Source organism: Protopterus annectens, chromosome 1.part2 (genome assembly GCF_019279795.1).
Source record: "Protopterus annectens isolate FY-2018-M chromosome 1.part2, PAN1.0, whole genome shotgun sequence".
NCBI classification, from domain to species: domain Eukaryota; kingdom Metazoa; phylum Chordata; order Ceratodontiformes; family Protopteridae; genus Protopterus; species Protopterus annectens.
In genome coordinates this window covers 1,229,699,225-1,229,718,918 of record NC_056727.1, presented here as the reverse complement: position 1 = coordinate 1,229,718,918, position 19,694 = coordinate 1,229,699,225, and the positions used below count along the sequence as shown (strand labels likewise).

The following is a 19,694-nucleotide window of genomic DNA, read 5'->3' as shown; positions in this document are numbered from 1 at the left end:
TTGGTTTCTGGTTTTCAAAAAGGACAACTGTAGACACGCCTCTTGCAATCCTGAGCAACTCAGGGCAAACACAGGACACTGTGCTCCAATAAGCATACAGCCTTTCTGACATACCCCCTCATGATGTCACCTATCTTCTACTCTACTACTCACCTACTCCTACAATTACACTCTTGGGACATGGCTCACATGCTGGGGAAAATTGGGATTCACTATCCTTATCCTCATTTGCATAGGATTGCCTACTAATGCTTGGTTACATCTCTCACACTGAGCTTCCCCCCTTAGCAACCAATACTCAGTGGCCATGTTGTTTTCAGCCTGCCATTCACCTGCATGGCAGGATAAGCTTTTTATTGAAAATGCCTATTTTTGGCTATTTTGAAATTATTTTATTGTTTTTTTTTTAAGCGCCGCACGTTTGCACGGCGCTGCGCTATGCTTAAACATCGGAGATCGGGGGAAAAAATTTAATTTTAATAATTTTAAACATTTAAAAATGCCAATGGCCTTATATTTGGCCATTGGCATGCTTCCTCAACTGGATGCATCCTTTATTTGGAGCTGTCATAGCTCCGTTTAGCAATTTGCAGAATGGTACTCCATTACCAACGGAGTACATTTCTGCAAATAACACTACTCTTCCACGGACAGGTTAGTATTTCCTGGATTGCAAATTTACCTCATTTGCATATCTTTCAGCAGCAAATGAGGTAATTTGCATACCATGATGCTGTCTGTGCAAGAGTAGCTTTAGAAGCTCTCATGCACGCCCCTGCCGGCTGTTGCTGGATCGCTCGGCAGACATATTGGCTGTCTGATGTCTTACTCTACTCTACAACTCAGTGCAAGCTTTCGTAAATCAGGCCCACTATTTATAACAGGGCTTTGCTTTCTGAGCTGCATAAGTAATATAAGCTCCTTCAAGCTATACAATGTGTGCACACAGACACACATGCACAGACATATGTACTCACACACACACACACACACACACACACACACACACACACACACACACACACACACACACACATATATACTCAGAAGGCAATATAAGAATAAGTTTGGATGAAAAACAATGAAAAGTGCCTAAATATGTCTACTCTTCAGAAGAAGAAGCCGACACTGGGCATGATACAAAATTTTAAGTCCCTCAAGGGATAGAATTCAAGAGGGTAAAACTCCTGGTAATATAGAAGAAAGATGGCACCATTTGAAGATAAAGAGGAGATGCCTCAGAAGAAATGCAAGCATTTTCCTCCAAAAAAGGAAAACTGATGGTAGATGCATGGAATTACTTTCTTAGGAAACAGCTGAATCAAAACCACAAAGACCACCACCATAACATTTAATGATGTATGGGATTGACCTAGGCAGTTGTAGCTGGAGAAAGGGAAGCACTGTAATATTATTAAACTAGGATCTGTGACTTATTCTTCAGAAGAGAAGGTAGGCTAGGTGGTTCTCATACATCACCATATGCTGTATTTATTGATACTGTACATCTGTCTGTACCAAGAATGAACACTAACTGCTGACGTGTAATATAGAAACACCCATGATGACAGCATATGAGCAAGTGTTGTATTTCACTGTAGTTCAAAACACTATTTATTTGCATAAACTTCAAAGAGCTACAAGAATACAGTAACACTTTTTAAATATATATAGACAAACACAAATCATTATAATACATCTCAGTAGTATACCCATGGCAGAAAAAAAAGTGTCACAGAGGTACAGTTTTACAACAGTATATAATCAAGAAATACCTTTTTGGATGCAGAAATATTCCAGTTGAATGTGACTGATTTCTTTTTCACAGCTGATTAAACATATTCAGTGAAGTCATTGTTTGTTCTCTAACATACACTATGGTTTATCTCTTTTTTGAAATTAGTTTACTTTGTATAAAATGTTATTTTTTAAATATCTACATGATATTCCCATTTGCGTATGCTTGGATAGACAGAATACTGTTCAGTTTTGTTTTATTACCACAAAAGAGCTTCCATAGTAACTAATTGCTGCGGAGTCAGTGGAATATTTTATGGCATTTTCTCAATACTTTTGCATTTGCACCTACATAGTTATATGTTTTGGATACCTCACTTTTTAAAGTAGGCATGATGTGGTTTATTCTGCATGAATATGCCCATATTAAGTTTACTACTTGTAAGGGTCATTCTAATAGACTTTTCCATACATACCCAGCATTCATTTTCTAGAATAATCATCTTTTTGACTGAATCCGATAAGAAAGAAGTGAAGATCCCCATTCCTGTGGCACAGAGGGATAAAGCTCTAACTGTTACCCAGTCAACCTGTGTTTGATTATCAGGCAGCAGGACAGCAGGATGGCAGGGAGCAGTATATAACTCATCTGTCATGGGAGGAAGGGGGTGGCTTAGCTCATCTCTTGGCTGGCCTGACACCTATCGCTAGTGCTGGCTGGTGCAGCCCATGAAGTCTGGGTCAGAAGGATGTGCTGCTGCTGTGTAGCTGTATACGCTAGGAGGCAGTCATGTGGGGAAACGCATGTGCTCCTCCCCAAAAGCCTAGCAGTGTTAGAATCCCTTGGAAACTGCTGAGGGATGTTAGAACCACCTGAGGCCAGGGAGGGACCCTGCTGTCTCTCTGGATGATGGCGCCATACAGGTTAACAAACTGGCCAGTGACGGATCTTGCCTTGTGAGAAACAAATAGACTACATGGATCATGAGGGGATGATGGTCAAAAAGCAGAGAGGTTAAAAAAAACAAGTTTAAGAATCAAGTTTCCCATGAAAACCCGGATTGTTCAAATAGCAGTGAATGAAATGAGAATGTTGTTAAATACTATAGTTCTCCAAAATGCAATGCAACATCTTATTTTTTTTTTTAATTTGGTGTAGTCAGGGAATTAAAATAAGAGGTTCAGATTCTTAAATTTCTTTTTACATATTGAGTCTCTACCATGATCGTGCTAGACATCATTGTGGTTTCAAACTTCCAAACCATCAAGTGGTTTTGCAGTAAATTTCACAGTATGAGTCCAACATTAATAAATAAATGTATAAAATGATCCGATAAGAAATGTTTAGTTGTATTATTATTTACAGGCTATGCCATTGGCTATAAAACTACAACTAATTTTAAAGAAAAAAAAATAGAAAATTCACAAAATATAAAACATAGGGTGAAAAAACTGTATAAAACATTCAAAACAAAAACAATGCTATTTCTTAAATGACCAGTCTGCCTTACAACTGCAGTAACCATGTACCCGATTGGTTCCTGTATTGTTCATATAAAATAAAATCATTTACAAAATGGAAGGTATACTGTTCTGTTGTATTTTTTGATTGGCTATGCTGAGATTATCATGAAATTATAGCTTGTTGTATTCTGTTTTTTTTCTTTCTGTTCCCAAACTGCATACTAACTGCTGTAAGTTCATCGGAAGAGAAGTCTTTTTCCCAGAATCATTCAATCAGGTATTTGGCTTTCAAAGTTTATAAATGAGATGTGGAAACTGTGAAGAGAAAAAAAAAGTGTTTGACTACTGATTAGCTAATTGTTATAGCTGACATAAAATACACATCAAATTTCAAAGAGAGGGTATTTGGCATATTTCTGCTAACAAAAACTTATAGTACTTTATTGTTTGAAAGGGGGTCTATCTTGCTCACATATTCTGTCAAACAACAGTGACATGGCACAATTTAATTGCATTCACCCTTTTTAACTTTTCATTTCATACTTTCTCTTCATTACTGTACCACAATCACTTTCAAGCACACACATGTATGCATGCACACACACATAAATAGCAAACCTTCTTGATTGTTGGAATGTTGTTTCCCTTTCATTCTTTCCAAAAGACTCATAGACTTATAGTTTACTCAATAGCACTCCAGGACCAGAGAGATGGTGAATGAGCAGTACATTAGCTGTGTGCAGCTAATATCAGTTGCACTATATGATAATATGATTTATATGAGAAGAACAGCACTGTTGCTTGGGTTCTTTTCTGGACTACTCTAACCACTGTAGAGGTATTACAATGAAGACACACAGAAAAGCCATCTAGATGTTCCTTTACCATTTACTAACATGGTAATCACCAAAGAAGAGGGAAGCCCACAGGACACACCATGGGCACTTATCCTTAATGGCATCAGCTATTTAAAGAGATGTCACTATATATAAATAATATAATATAATATAATATAATATAATATAATATAATATAATATAATATAATATACATGTTGCAACCCTCATCATTGTCTTTAATCTTTACATTTTATAAACATAAGATTAATTATACTACGCAATACAATGTGTGTAATTTGTCTGGAAACATTTATATGAAACTACATAATATTGTATTTTTTACACACAGAAGCTGTGGATCAGCCCTTGCTGTTGTAACATGTTTAAAAGTTGACATTTTCTTGGAGTTTTGATTATTCTCTTAAATCTGGTTGTTTTGAGGTCATTTGGTAGTTAAAAGTTATATTTGGTTGAGTTGTCAACAGGCATTCTAAAGTCATAGTCAGGAGACTTCTGACACAAAGATTATGGCATAGTGTGATTGTGACATCCCTCCTCTGGGCCAGTAATCAAGGAGCCTCAATCCTCACCCCTGCCACCAGCCGGGATTGTTCACTTAGAACAAAAATAGATACACACAGTATTTTCAGATGCATCTCTCTGGACCAAGCATAATTTCCCTTAAAAGTACACAGGCAGCATACTCCAGACCTGGGCTATGTTTTCCTCTCCAGGACCTAAATAAGACTGCACCTTTCTCTCTGCAGAAATCAGTGCTGTGTGTCCCCGTTCCAAGTAGCTGACACACAGTCTTTGAGATTTGATTTTCACATGCACACACACCTAGGAAAGGCTGGGACAGATTTACCAGCTATGCCACCTCCTCCCAGAATATAAGGTAGATTCACTGCAATCAGCCAGCTACTCTAAGGCTCTTACCAGGGTACACAATTATTCTTAGTAAAATTAATACTTACACAAATGGTAGTGTTTCCAAGCAGCAAGAATTTCAGGAGCATGAAGCCACAGTGCCATCAAATAAATGCAATTATTCTCAAATGTTAAACTATTTTCTAAAAGACCAACCTCAATGAAAGGTTTAGATATATTTAATAATAAATAATAAAATAGAAAACATTAAATACTGAACATCTGTTTACAATAAACACCAGAGCTTCAATTCACAGGAAATATAAAAAAAATAACACAGATGGAAAGACTCAGATAGATAACACAAAAAACAATACTTTTAACTAGTCTCACAATATTTTCCTGACTGAAGAATTATTATTCCCTGGTTACTTACTAAAGCAAGGCAAGATGAAGTAGAGGAATGTTTTTGTTGTCACTTCCCATAACAGAGTGTGGAGTGACACTATCACATCTCTCACTAATATCTAAATACAGTTTCAATGCTGGCTACAGGAAGACATCACATCTGGTCACCTTATGCTGTGGTTCCCACCCTACCCCCCTCATTGGAATTGAGCCAGGATCTAGCACGTATGTGTCACAATACACACCCAGAACCCTGCTAAGACTTATTCCAGCATCTGGAGACTGTAAAACCATTCCAGTACTTTCATCCTTTCTGTAGAGACAAACCAGCCATTCTCTGGCATGTCAGGGTAGCAATTATTTCACCACTAAGGACAATAAGAACAGGACACTATCCCAGACATTGTGTCTCTGGCTACATTCAAGCATGTGAGATAAAATCTTTATGGCTTATACCAAGTAATTTAATTTGATGCTATTTTTCTTAAAATTAGCTGGGCTGAGCTTAAACCCCTTCCTTTTAGCATGCTCTGTTAACATATATACATTTCATCAGTTACAATACAGTCTGACATACATGTATATTTCTTTTCTGTCCAGCAGGACCCACTGTTGACACATTTTTAACACAATCACCTTTACAAATACATTTTTAACACAAGCATCTGTACTTGATATTCAAATAATATATAATTCTTTAGAAAACTCCAGTTAGCTATGTTGGTATATGTTACACATGCACTGCCCTACTCTCTCTGGGGTAGCTGGCACTACTTCACATTGTCACCTCTCCCCACTTTGAAGACTTAGGCTACTTTCTCAAGTTACCCTGGCAAAACATTGCTTGAGAGGAATGAGCCTGTCTGAGAACACATTAATTCATACCCTGTCTTGACAGCCCATCTGCATTAGCATTGCTGACCCATTCCACTGAAGTGTCAGTCCGAGCCTCAGTGAGGAGATCAGTCACCACACCCCCCTCAGACTCCTACTGCCACTCACTGCAAATACTCAGCACAAGGGCCACTCTATCATGATAAGGCTTCAACAGGTCAACATGGTACATTTTGTGCCCCTGCCTCTTGCCTAGCAGTTCGATCATGTAGTTAACATCACTGACTTTCCTTACCACTCTGAAGAATCCTTCCCAAGCTGCCTGCAGCTTTTTGTGTCTGAAAGGAATGAGCACCATAACCTGCTGTCCCACAGCATACTCTCAGTCTCAAGCATTCTTGTCATATCAGACCTTTTTCTGCTGTTGGGCTCCTGCCAGGTTCTCCTAGGCCAAGCTCATGAGCTCCCTAAGCCTTGTTCTGAGGTCTAGGACATATGCCACAACAGACTCCTTGTGGGATTCACACCTACCCTCCTACTCATTATGAATTAAATCCAAGGGCCCCCTCACCCTATGCCCATACAACAACTCAAATGGTGAAAACCCTGTGGATTCCTAGGGTACCTCTCAGTATGCAAACACCAGATGGGCCACATATTTGTCCCACTGTCTCTTAAACTGGTCCACAAATGTCCTTAGCATGGTCTTTAGTGTAGAGTTTAACCTCTACACAAGACCATTAGTCTGGAGGTGGTAGGGGGTGGTCTTTAGCTGCTTCACTCCACAATGCTCCCACAGACAAGCCAGCAGGTCTGACATGAAATTGGCATCTCTGTCAGTCAGGATTTCCCTCGGGAAACCTACCCTACTGAAAATCTCTAACAAAGCATTTGTCACCTTCTCTGCCTCAATGGAGGACAGAGCCACTGCCTCAGGGTATCTAGTAGCATAATCTACTAGAATATATCTACTAGGATATATTTCTTCCCTGTGGAATTCAGAGGCCCCACAATATCCACAGCTACACTCTGAAATGACTCATCAATCATAGGCAAAGGCATCAAAGAAGCTTTGACTTTGTCTACTGCCTTGCCTACTTTTTGGCACTGCTCACACGTCCTGCAGTACCCTGTTACATCCCTTGCAATCCCAAGCCAATAAAAGTTCTGCATAATACATACCTTGGTACACTTTATGCCCATATGATATGCAAAGGGAATGTCATGGGCTATAGCTAGAAGTGCAACACAGTAGGCTGTAGGCTCTGCCAACTGCTGTACTATCTCACCCTCTAGCCCTTCCTAAGGGGTCCATTCTCTTTACAGTAACCATTTGTTCTTTTTTAATTTCTCCAAGTCTTTTGGGCTTCTAATACCATGATGGGAATGGTCCCCATTCCTGAGTCAAAGTACGATTAAAGTTCATGAAATTAGTATTGTTTCACTCTTTAATGTTAGCCAAAAGTGCTCTCCGCAGCACCCACAATGTGCCCAGTAATGACTCCTTCTGCAATTCATACGGTGTTACATGAATTGGTAACATATCTAAATACAATTGTAAATTCTTTTTTTATAAGACAAGTTGCTCCTACTACTATTGGAACTGTCTGGGTAGCTTTCTTCCACATGGCTCTCGTTTCTGCCTGCAGATCAAGGGATTTTATGACTTTGTGTCTCTTTGTACGCAAGACACTGTAGTCACTAGGTGTGGCGATTTCAATGATCAATACTACTTTTGTCTTCTTTTCTTGGACCACTATATCTGGTTTTCTAGCATCTATCTTTTGGACTGTTGGTATTGGGTGATCCCATGTGATGTAAACTTCATCATTTTCTATGATTCTCTGTGGCTCGTTTCCAGTGTTTTTCAGCCAGTTTGATACCATAATGTTTGCACAATCTCCAGTGTAACAATCTTGCCACATTATTATGCCTTTCAGTATACAGTCCCTCTGCCATTAGAGAGTCACAACCAGCAATAAGGTGTTTGACTGTTTCCAATTTCGTTCCACAAAACCTACATATGTCTGTTTCTGCCACATGTTCAATGGACTTGGTAAACCAGCGTGTACACAGCCCACTATCTTGGGCTATCAATATTAACCTTTCATTTCTTGATGTAAATTTACCTCTCCTTAACCATTCCTGCATTTGTTCTTGATCAACATGAGGCTCTTCCAGAAGTTTTCTATACTTGCAACTATATTTATGTTTTTTCCACATTTCTTGCCTTCTCACCAGGTCCTTCATCTTATATTCTTTCTTTTCTTTTTTAGCACATTCAGTTGCTGCCTGGTTTTTATCCACTTCTGGTTTGATTTCCATTCCTGCTTGACATCGATATGCTTCTGCTAAATTAAGCAGAGATGTCATCTTACATTTATTGTCCTCATATTTCAAATCTTTCACCACATTTGGATTTTGTGAGGGCAGTAGATATGTGTGGAGTGCAGATCTATACATGTAATCAATTTCAAGGCGGCCCATCCCTCCTTCAGAAGGGGGACTATATAATCTTGGTATACACTGATTTTTATAAATCATTTGGTGAGCATCAGGCATCCTTCTTGTTTTAATATCCAATCTGTCCTACACTTTTTGGGGCAAGTCAATCACTCCAAAACTATAAGTTAGGACAGGAAGAGTAAATTGATTTATAGCTTGTATCTTGTTCCTAGGTGTCAATGCTGTTTTCAGGATTAATTTAAGTCTTCCAAAGTACTCCTTACTAAGCTTTATTTGCATTTGTTCATGTTTTATTGCTGATCCTTCATCAATTCCCAAGTATTTATAAGCCCCCTCTTGCTCAAGTTCTTTTATATCACATTCTTGTCCCAAACTGATGTTTTCCTGGTGCTGCAATTTTCCTTTTCTAAAGGTTGCTTTTGCGCATTTATCAAGACCAAATGACATTCCAATATCACCTGAAAAAGTTTTGACAACCTGCAGCTGTGCTTTCAGTTCCTCATTTGATGAACTATACAATTTTAAATCATCAACAAAGAGAAGATGAGAATTCAAGCCATCCTAGCTGCTTTAGATTAAAACAGCGGTGGGTTCTGAAAGGGTTGCCTGTAGCAAATCTGGCTGTTATTGTAGGAGTTTTCCATTTTATTAAGGTTGTTTTTAGAGAGATTAGTATATATGGGTGAGGCATAGAGGAGAGTAGAGACTAGATGGGTGTGAGCAATAGTTATTCTATGCTGCAGAAGAGAGGAGGGGTTTGATCCTGTAGAGAGAGCCTAGTTTTATATTAACAGTTTTTAATCATGAGTGGACAGGTGATCCGCTGTGGCAACCCCTAACCAGGAAAAGCCGAAAGAAGAAGAAGAAGAGTATGACTGCCGTGGTGGTGCAGCGGTAGCATTGTTGCCTCACAGCAAGAGGTTCTACCGTTCGATTCTCGGTTGGAGTGTGGGAAGTGCCTTCTGTGTGGAGTCTGCATGTCCTCCCCGCAGTTGGGTGGGCATTCGAAAGACATGCGTAAATGGGTGTGCCTTCGTTGAAGGTTGAATATTGAGCTGGCACCTCGGTGTTCATGAAAATCTACTGCCAATCATTAGCGGACTGGAGTTCCACTGTGGCAACCCTTACCGGGAAAAGCCGAAAGACAACAACAACAGAGTATTGTTAATATGGATGTCGAAGTTAAGGTTGTTATCTATGGTGATACCTAGCAGTTTGGTAGTTGGATTTGGGGATGTGAGAGTACCATTATTGGATGTTACTGTGAAGTCTATTGGGGGGACTTACGAGTAGGAGTAAAAAGGAGTTTAGTTTTTTGGGGGTTCAGAAGGAGAGCGCAGTGTAAACCATTGTTCAACTGTGTTAAACACCTTTTGGGAAAGGGAGTGAAGTTCAGATATAGATGTGGCTGAGCATACAAGTGTGGAATTGTCTGTGTATTCTATGCATGTAGCTTGGGGGATTGCTAGGTGAAGGTCGTTGATAAATATAGAAAACAGGAGAGGTCCTAGTATGGACCCTTGAGGGACACCAGTGTTAACGGGCAGGCGGGTAGATAGAATGTTGTGCCAAAGCACAGCCTGTTGTCTGTTATCTAAATAGGACTGGAACCATTTTATAGCTAGTGCATCTAGTGGCAGGGATTTGAGGATATTTATAAGTATCTGGTGATTCACCATATTGAATGCCTTGGACAGATCTATAAACAGTGCAGAAGAAAGCATATTGAGGTTATGTTTTTTATTAATACTACCAGTAAAGGAAAGGAGGGCAGTAGTAGTGCTGTGGGAAGGTCTGAAACCATGTTCAGAGTTGGAAAGTAAGTTATTTTGGATTAGGTGGTCTTTCAGTTGCCTGTGGATGTATTTTTCATGAGCAGGGAGAAAGTAGGGCTATGGGACAGTAATTGTAGAGTTCAGTAGAGTTCCCACCCTTATGTAGGGGGATAATATGGGAGACTTTCCAGATTCTAGGGACGTGTCCTTCACTGATGGTTCTATTGATGAGAATGGAAATGGGATAGGCGATGGATTTGGCTGATTATTGTAGATATTCAGCGGGTAGTTAGTCTGCTGAAGGACTGCACGGTTTCAGTTTTTGGATAAGGGTAAGAATATATGTTGTTGGAACTGGTTGGAAGAGAAATGGAGGGTGTGGGTTAGTGTTAGAGTTAGATATAGTTAAGTTCTGAGTTGATAAATGACTGGCAAAAGTTTGAATGGCCTCAGTGAAAAAGGTATTAAAGGCATTAGCAGTCTGCTTGGGACTCTCCTGGTCTGTGCCTTGTGGGTTTGGTGTGATGGATTGACCTGGGTGTAATAATTGGTTAATACTCGCCCTGAACTTTTGTGGTTTATTAAGGTGAGTCTGCTGGAATTGTAGGTAGTAATTTCTTTTGTCAGACAGTATAGCTTTTTTAGTTTCATTTCTCAGCTGCCTGAAGTTTTGTTGGTCTACAGGGTTTTTAGTTAAACAAGATTTATTCCAGTATTTATTTCTGAGATGGATTTTTTTGCTTGGTTTCCTTTGAAAGCCATGGGTCAGATTTAGTTCTCATTCTAATAGAGCGGGTTGGTGCATGGTGGTCTAGTATGGCTAGGAAGTTAGAATTAAAGTAATTAACAGCTTCCTCCAGTGTGAGGTATTTTAAGGGAGACCAGTTACATGCTCTTAGTTCTCTCTGGAAGAGATCGGGGTTGAAGTTGTTCTTGGTTGTAATTGTCCTAAATGTGGTTGGAATGGGTAGATTGGTTTGAAGCCTGATGATATAGATAAGTGAGTGATTACTTACATCATCAGGGAGGGCTCCAGCTTCATATGTCTGGGGATGATTATTTATGAGAATCCAATCTAAGGTACTTTCATTCTTATTAGGCTTGTTTATCCTGGTATGGAGGTAATGGTTTGAGAAAAATCAAAAAGGTTAATATGGCTGGTAGGGTGGCTACTGCTACAACACTTCCAATCAATGTTAAAGTCACCTAGGATTATGGTTTCTTGGGGTAAGTTTTGAGATAACCAACAAAGGATATTTCTAACCGGGTGGGATGACTTCATTGTCTTTAGTTACAGGTTTTAACCAAGTTTGTGTTACAGAGTCGGTTATTGCTATTATACAATATTATTTAAGAAAAAAATACTTACTTTTCTTAAATAATGTGTTTGTATAATGGCACATTACTGTTCTTCTGGCGGTGGTGGTATACTGCTTTCTTGTGTTGATGTACTGCGCATGCATATGGGACTTGTGCTCCCACGCATATCCAGTACATCAATGCTTTGAAACGGAAGCAACGGAGAAAAGAAAATCTCCGTTGCTTCATTTTTTTTTTTTTTTTTTTTTTAAAAAAAAACTTTAGGGCAGTTTAGGGGTAGGAGAGAGACAGCATGGAAGACATACAAAGGGATATCAGGTGCGTGTGTTTAATTTTAAATAACGTACCTGATTTCCCTAGTATTTTGTCCAAGCTGCCTCTCTGGTATGTCTGGAGTCGGGGCTAAAATTTTATTTTTATTTTTAAAAAATAAAATTTAAATATTATACCAATGGAAAGAAGTCAGGGTGACCGGACATTTTTCCGTTGGTATATTGCGGGATTTACAATGGGCATGCTGGTTGGGCTGGCCAATCAGGATGTTTGTTTTTGAATGCTAATGGCCTGTCATTGTATAATTAATAATATCATACATCTTTGGAATTTATCTTTGTTAGTTTGAGAATGGTTTGTCCCAGCCTGGCTAGCAACTTTCTCATGTTTCATTTTGGTCTTCTCCCACATAAAAGTATAATCACTGTTACTTAGAACTACTTCCAGATCCTTAATGATCTGTGCAATAGCCCTCTAAAAGATCTCAGGTATTGAAGAAATGCCAACTGCCGTTCTCAGGAGTTGGTATCTGCCTTAATTTGTGTTTAATGCAAGCAGCATTGAACTGTGTGGATCCAGTTTAATTTGATAGAATCATTTATTAATATCAGGCACCGAAAATATGTAACTGTAGACATCATAAAGACCACCTCTTCAACAGTCTTAAAAGGATAGTACTCCCCTCAGAATTTCTGTGTTCAGATCCTACAGAGCAATGAATATTTTACTTTTGTCTGTTTTTGCTACTGTTACAATACTGTCCACCAATGGAGTAGGTACAGCTTGTGTCACACTCACACTGAAATGCTCTGTTCATGTTAATTGCTTCTCACTTCTTGTCCTTAATGTGTCAGGAACTCTTCTTGGTGGATGTGCTACTGGTAAAATATATATGTTCAATGTACGCTCTACCAACATGGAATGCAGCTAAGATCAGAAAATAAATCCGCATAATTTTCAAAGACTTAAGATATCATGAGGCCTCTCTTTCTTGACTGCATTGGCTGTTATTGTAGCTATGTGCCTGAATTTTTCATTATAGTATTTCCAGCTTACAGTAAATAGCTTTGCGGCTATTCTGCAATTTTTATGCTTTGTAACTCTGTGAATTATCTGCTCTATGAATCAAGTTCTGTATGACTGTTTGAATGTTTATCATTACAAACATGCACAGTGAACTCTGCATTAATGTGTAACAGCTTGGCTTCACATATATGTGGATGTTTTCCTTTATTGAGTGAATGGTTGGAGAAGCAGGTTGTGTAAAACAGCTGCACATCTTATTGCTGGGTGTGATACACATATGGCTGAGGGTCTGTAAACTGTAAGACACAATAAAGTGGCAGAACTGTTGCATTAGAGATTATGCAAAGACTATAATACAGAAGTAGCTGAGAAGCATCGAAAACATGAACGGCACAGATCACATGGGATCACCCATTACCAATAGCTGAGAAAATACAAGCAAGAAAACGAGATATAGTAGTTCAAGAAAAAAAGACAAATGTAGCATTGAAATTACTATACCCAGCGATTATAGCGTCTTACATACAGAGAGACACAAAGTCTTAAAATATCAGGATGTGCAAGCAGAAATGAGTGCAATGTGGATGAAAGACACCCAGGCAATTCCAATACTACTAGGAGCTGCAAGACTAATAAAAAAATAAAAATTATTTTTTATTAGTCCTGCTGCTCCTGGTAGTATTTTAAGGCTTTGTGTCTCTATGTAAGACACTATAATCGCTGGGTATAGCAATTTCAATTCTCAATGCTGCATTTGTCTTTCTTTCTTTAACTGCTGTATCTAGTTTTCTTGCTTGTATTTTGTCAGCTATTGGTAATGGGTGATCACATCAATCCCATGTGATCTGTGCCATTCAGGTTTTCGCTGCTTCTCAGCTACTTCTGCATTATAGTCTTTGCATAATCCCTAATGCAACAGTTTTGTACTTAAATATGTTACCAGTATATGTGGCCCCATATGAACTGCAGAAGGATGTAGTTCTGGTTACATTATGGGTGCTGAAAAGAGCACTCATGCCTAACATCAAAGACTAAAGCAATACTAATTACATGAGCTTTAATCATACCCTTATTTAGGAATGGGGTCCATTCCCATCATGGTATTAGAAACCGAAAACACTGAAAGAAACTGAGAAAAGCTTTGAAGAGCACTCTTGTTTTTCATCAAAGACTGATGCAATACTGACTTCATGAACTTTAATTGTACCTTTCCCATCACAATATTAGAAACCTAAAGCATTTGCAGAAATTAAAAAAAAACATGGGGTACAAGTCTGCATTCCATAACAAAGGTTTAATTGTAAAATTTTCACTGAGGCCAGAGCATAATGCAAATGAAACTGTTTACTATTTATATTTATGAAGCTCCACCATATTACGGAATTAAAATCTCTCTAAAGCTAAGATTGTGTGTACTATATATGTATGAATCAATGTGCAGAATGTGATGTGCTAACAGCTGCTGATTTCTGGAGATGACAAATACCTCTGTATGCACCAAGCACAGCTATAAAGAGAATTTAAAATATGAAGTGTTCACCCAAGATGAAGTAAACACATCCATCAAAATGTAATCTCAATACAAGAGAACAGTTTCACATGTCTGCTGATATAAGGGAATTTAAAGGACTAAAACATAAAAAAATACCAAATTACAGTGCAAAGCAATTCACATACAAGCAGAACTTCACGGAGGAGAAACTTTCCACAGATAAGCAGAGGGATTCAGAGTTTCAGACAGAAAAGTTGCAACACAGAAAAAATGGTACTTGCGTATTATCGCAACCAGATTTTCGCGGTTGCGAATTTCGCACAGTTCAACAGAAACAAGTGCATGAAACTGGTGTGAAGAATTTTGGGACTGACATATTATGGGAAAAGTTATACCATACTGTGGAAAACACAGGTTTACTTCACTACTGTTGGATGCATTTGAGGCACCGTTAGTAATGTTACAGCAGCATTCACACCAGTATTCAGAGAATGATTTGCAACCATTACTGTAGGAGTAGTATCGAAAAAACATAGTAAGTGGAGAAAAGCCTGACCCCAGCAACAAGGTAAACTTTAAAATTTCTCTGTCAAGGAACAAGGAAAACAGAAGACAGTACAAAATGGCTACATAGCAGTGGTGATAAAAGCAGGTCAGGACAAGAGAGAATGAAGCACCAATAAAAAGAAAGAATAAGGAGAAATTATTGTTTACAAGCTATTAAAATGTATAGAAGAAAGCAATGAAGATATAAAAACATTTCTCTGAGACAAGAAATGAGCACAATGACGAGAAAAAACATTAGCACTGAATGATTTAATCCTCTTACAGGTCACCACATACAGAACTCTGGCAGGCAAATAAAAAGTTGTGATATCTACACTTTTGGGAGTCAGAAAAGATTGCAGACATTCTTGGTTCCATTTGTAGCGCAGTGTGCATATCCATGAGGCTAGGATATGAAGATCACTGCACTGGAAAAGAGGAATTTCCCCATGAGATGAATCATTGTTTTAGGGCTTATACTTCCGGGAAGAGGATGTCCAAATTCTAAAAGTGTTAATTATAATGATATACTACCAAAAAGACAGATGGAATGATCTAAACATTCTATTTAAAAGTACAAAATTGTGTACAAACTGAATTTTTTTATTGGTTCAGCCATTGCAAGGTTGCAAACTCGTTAATGACGTCCCTGAGAAAGCACCTGCATACTTGGGACATATTGCTCTCTGAATGCAATAGTCTACTATATTGATGATGTTAGGTAATAAAAAGATACCTCTACAGAATGGACAAACTATGTCTAAACATGGCTAAAACAAGACTCCTGCCAGTAAAGATAGATCATTTCACAGTAAAAGGACAGCAAAAGAAACACTTTTTGTCAATAAGCTTTTCATTCATTGTGAAGATTGTAAAGAAATGTGCATTTGCTGCTTGTACAAAGACATAAGAAGGGGTCTCTATTGAAATGCTGGCTTTTGTAAAGCCGAGTGCCAAAACCCTGAAAAATGACCAACAATGCAGGAGAACAAATATCGACCATCTTTCTTCTCCTTTAAACTTGTTTATGCAAGGGGAAAGCTCCCACACACCCCTAAGCTTATAAATACCTTCTCTGAGATCACCATATCTCAGAGAAAATGGAATATTCTGACAAATGGCCTTTTTCAGGCTTGGTATATGTAAGTCCTTTTTTTGGTCATTCAGCCTCCATATTTTTGGACTTGCAGTGAATTCAGAAAAAGTGGAATTGGAAATCTTAACTACGGTGTAGCAGCAGGAACACAAAAGAGGACTCAGAGTTAAGGTTATGCTATGACTGTCAGCCTCGTATAGATTGCAGTTAGTGGAGGTGTAGCTGTACTAAGGAAAAAAAAATAATTGGAAGACAGTTGATAAAGACAACCTATCCTCATAAGACAAGAATTCCAATATATAATGATTAGGATTGAAGATGCAGGAGCAGAACTTCTAATATGATGATATATAGACCACTGGATGCCTTTAGCATTGATTTGGAATTTATCCTAGATTTTATGTATGGTAATACATAATAAATGAAAATTCTGTTTCTGTGGGACTTCAGTCTCTCAGAATAGACCAGAAAATATATCATCAGAATGTAGTAGGTTTATACCTCTCAACTGTTCAGATTTTGGCAGAATGTCCAGATTTTCACCTCATGTTTTTTATATGTTCCGCATAAAATTTGTGATTTTCTGGCAAATTATTGAGGATTGAAGTAATTACATAATGACAGACATTAGACATCAGACTTCATATCCTTCAGAAAATGCATACTAATACAACATATTTTATTCTAACAACTTTCTAAGTATAAGAGCAGTATTAACATTTGATCATATTTTTGACTCTGTCCAGAGTCTGGATGCTCTCATTCCTTGTCCCCTGGTCACTTTCTTAAAAATGTGTTGGGGGCACATACTAGTATGGTGTAATAAGGTATTCCTATAACATGGTTTACAGTATACACCTGTGTTAACCAAACCACAATCCAACCTCTCCACATATATATCCAAGTATTCCACTCTAGTGTGATAAAAATTCATTGTGAATGTTAAATAATCAAGCCCCCCATTCAATGTGCACAGGAAACTCCTCAGTTCCTCTATGGTACCTGCCCACACCAGGAGTTTCCTGTGCACATTGAATGGGGGGCTTGATTATTTAAAATTCACAATGAATGTATGCACCCCCAACACATTTTTAAGAACGTGACCAGGGGACAAGGAATCAGAGTATCCAGACTCAATCCTTCGAATGAAGGCTTTTATAAAGAGATGGGTGATTTAAAATGTAGATTGGTGACTAGAGGCTATAGTCAACATGATGTTGAAAGGAACCTCATGGATATTGACTTAGACAGAATAGAGCGAAGCCTTATTACTTTCCTAGAGGTGCTGATGAGTATAACTTAGTTCCTAGAACCCCTGCTCCCACTTTAAAGGTGCCATTATTTTATACTGCAGATGTCAGATCTATCACTGACATTATAGAGAAACATTGGCAGGTTCTAACTACAGATCCTGGAGTAAGAAGTGTTGTAGGTGACCACCCTAGATTTCTGTATAAAGACAAACATATTTAAAGAGAATGCTATGCTATCTGAGGGTTGCTAATCAACATGAGGAAATTAATTTAGGTACATTCCCTTGTGGTGACTATAACTATTGTAAATATATAGATACCACTAACACATTTATACATCCTGATACTGGTCATAGTTTTATCTTTTCCGTTCATGCTAATTGTAAGAACATGCATGTTGTTTACCTTGCTATCTGTTCTACTTGTCATTCATACTACATAGGCAAAACAGACAGTATGTTTAAGGACAGAATAAGAGAACATATATATAATATTAGAATTAAGTCTTTGAACAATGCTTTAGCCAAACATATTATGACATTAGGAGAAGACCATACATTTAAGTTTATGATAATTGATAAGATTAAACCCACAGTTCATGAGGGGGATATAAGGAACTTGACAGAAAGCAAGGAAGTTAAATGGATACTAAGACTGAGAGCTGATAAAGGGAAGGGCCTTAATGAAAGGGCTTCAATTAAACCTACATTGAAATCTAGAAGGCTTAGAGCTCAGTATAATATTCTATGTATGCCTGCCTATGTGATGTTCCTGAGTAATCTATCAGACTGGTAATTCAATGTGATCTTATGGGAAGTTTTTAAATGTGTTTGAATGTTTATTATGCTTAAGTTTTGCACATGCTGATATTTATGCACATTTTATGTGACTTGTGCTTATAGCATTGAAATATAAGCTCATTAATAATGCAAGCTTATTAAAGTATATTTTTATCCATTTTTGTCTTGAGAAGGAATGTTGAAGCCTATGTATTTGTATAATTTTATATATAATGTATATATATATATATATATATATATATATATATATATATATATATATATATATATATATATATATATATATAAATATATATAATATATCTTTTGGGCATAGGTTCCTTTCGATATATATATTCCTTATTAGATGTATGTCAATGAGCAAACATTTTATTTATGTATGTATTTTTGTCTTGGGTTTAGCCTTTTATATATATAGTTAGATTTTCTAGTATAATGTTTATTCAATTTTATATGGATGCCCATGACAAATTTGAGGTATATGCTTTTAAATTATTAGCTATGAATTAACTGGTTGCATTTGATTGGGTAGTGAGTTTTATTTAAATGATTTTATGACCACAGTTGTGTTAATGGTCTGATGAAACTCTATGTGAAAGCTCTTACCTACTTGTAATAAAAGAACTCTCTTTTTATGTCCGAAGTGTCACTTTAATTATATTAGAAGTGAAGCTACTGCTTGCCTGTTCGTGGACTGTTTATGTTATCTATTTATTTTTATTTTTATTTTATTTTTATTTTACGTTTGTTGACCAGGCTAGTCTAACTGGACATATGTCCATTTTCAGTAGAGGTCCGAGGAGATAAGCTACGAGGCAACAAAAACAAAATCATATATGTTGTGACTTTCGGCTTTTCACGGTTAGGGGTCGCCACAGTGGTACTCCGGTCCGCTAATGATTGGCAGTTGATTTTTACATTCCGAATTGCCAGCCCTGATACACAACCTTCAACGAAGGTACTCCCATTCACGCATGTCTCCACGCAGAAGACGCTCTAACTGAGAGTCGAACCGGACAGCGTCTTACTGTGTGGCGACAACGCTACCACAGCACCAAAATCATATATACAAAAATTAATGTAAACAATGCACATTGCAGGTACAGTACAGAGAATAATCAAAGAAGTCAGAAGTTCATAAAATAGTGCAAAAAAATGCAGATATAATTAGTACAATACAAAATGCAGTTGCAATAGATCATAAAGAAAAAGATGGCAGCTGAATTATACAATATATTAGTATAAAAGTAGTCACATTAATGACATTCAGAAGATGTAAGTAATAGTATCTAGAAGGACAAGGTCAGTTGTTATTAAGAAAAAGAACTTGATTACTGAGAAGAGATGGGTAGGTAGAACCAAGTAAGAAGAGCTAGTCGATCAGTCAAGTTTAGTACAGGGGCACAACCAGTGTGTTCTGAGGAAAAGTTTCAGTTTAATTTTGAAAAGTAATACAGAGGGAAGTGAGGAAAGTTCACTGGGAAGACGGTTCCAG

The 19,694-nt window shown here is 37.7% G+C and overlaps 1 protein-coding gene across 1 annotated transcript in view; it reads right to left on the bottom strand.

Annotated features, from left to right (window-relative positions):
* Positions 1 to 1,590: 1,590 nt before the first annotated feature.
* Positions 1,591 to 19,694, bottom strand: part of LOC122792309 (ammonium transporter Rh type A-like) — a 594,865-nt gene continuing 576,761 nt past the window's right edge. The window contains exon 10 of the mRNA XM_044060089.1: positions 1,591 to 3,516. Coding sequence (XP_043916024.1) covers positions 3,490 to 3,516 — 27 coding nt within the window. The 3' untranslated portion in view covers positions 1,591 to 3,489. The remainder of the gene's footprint in view (positions 3,517 to 19,694) is intronic.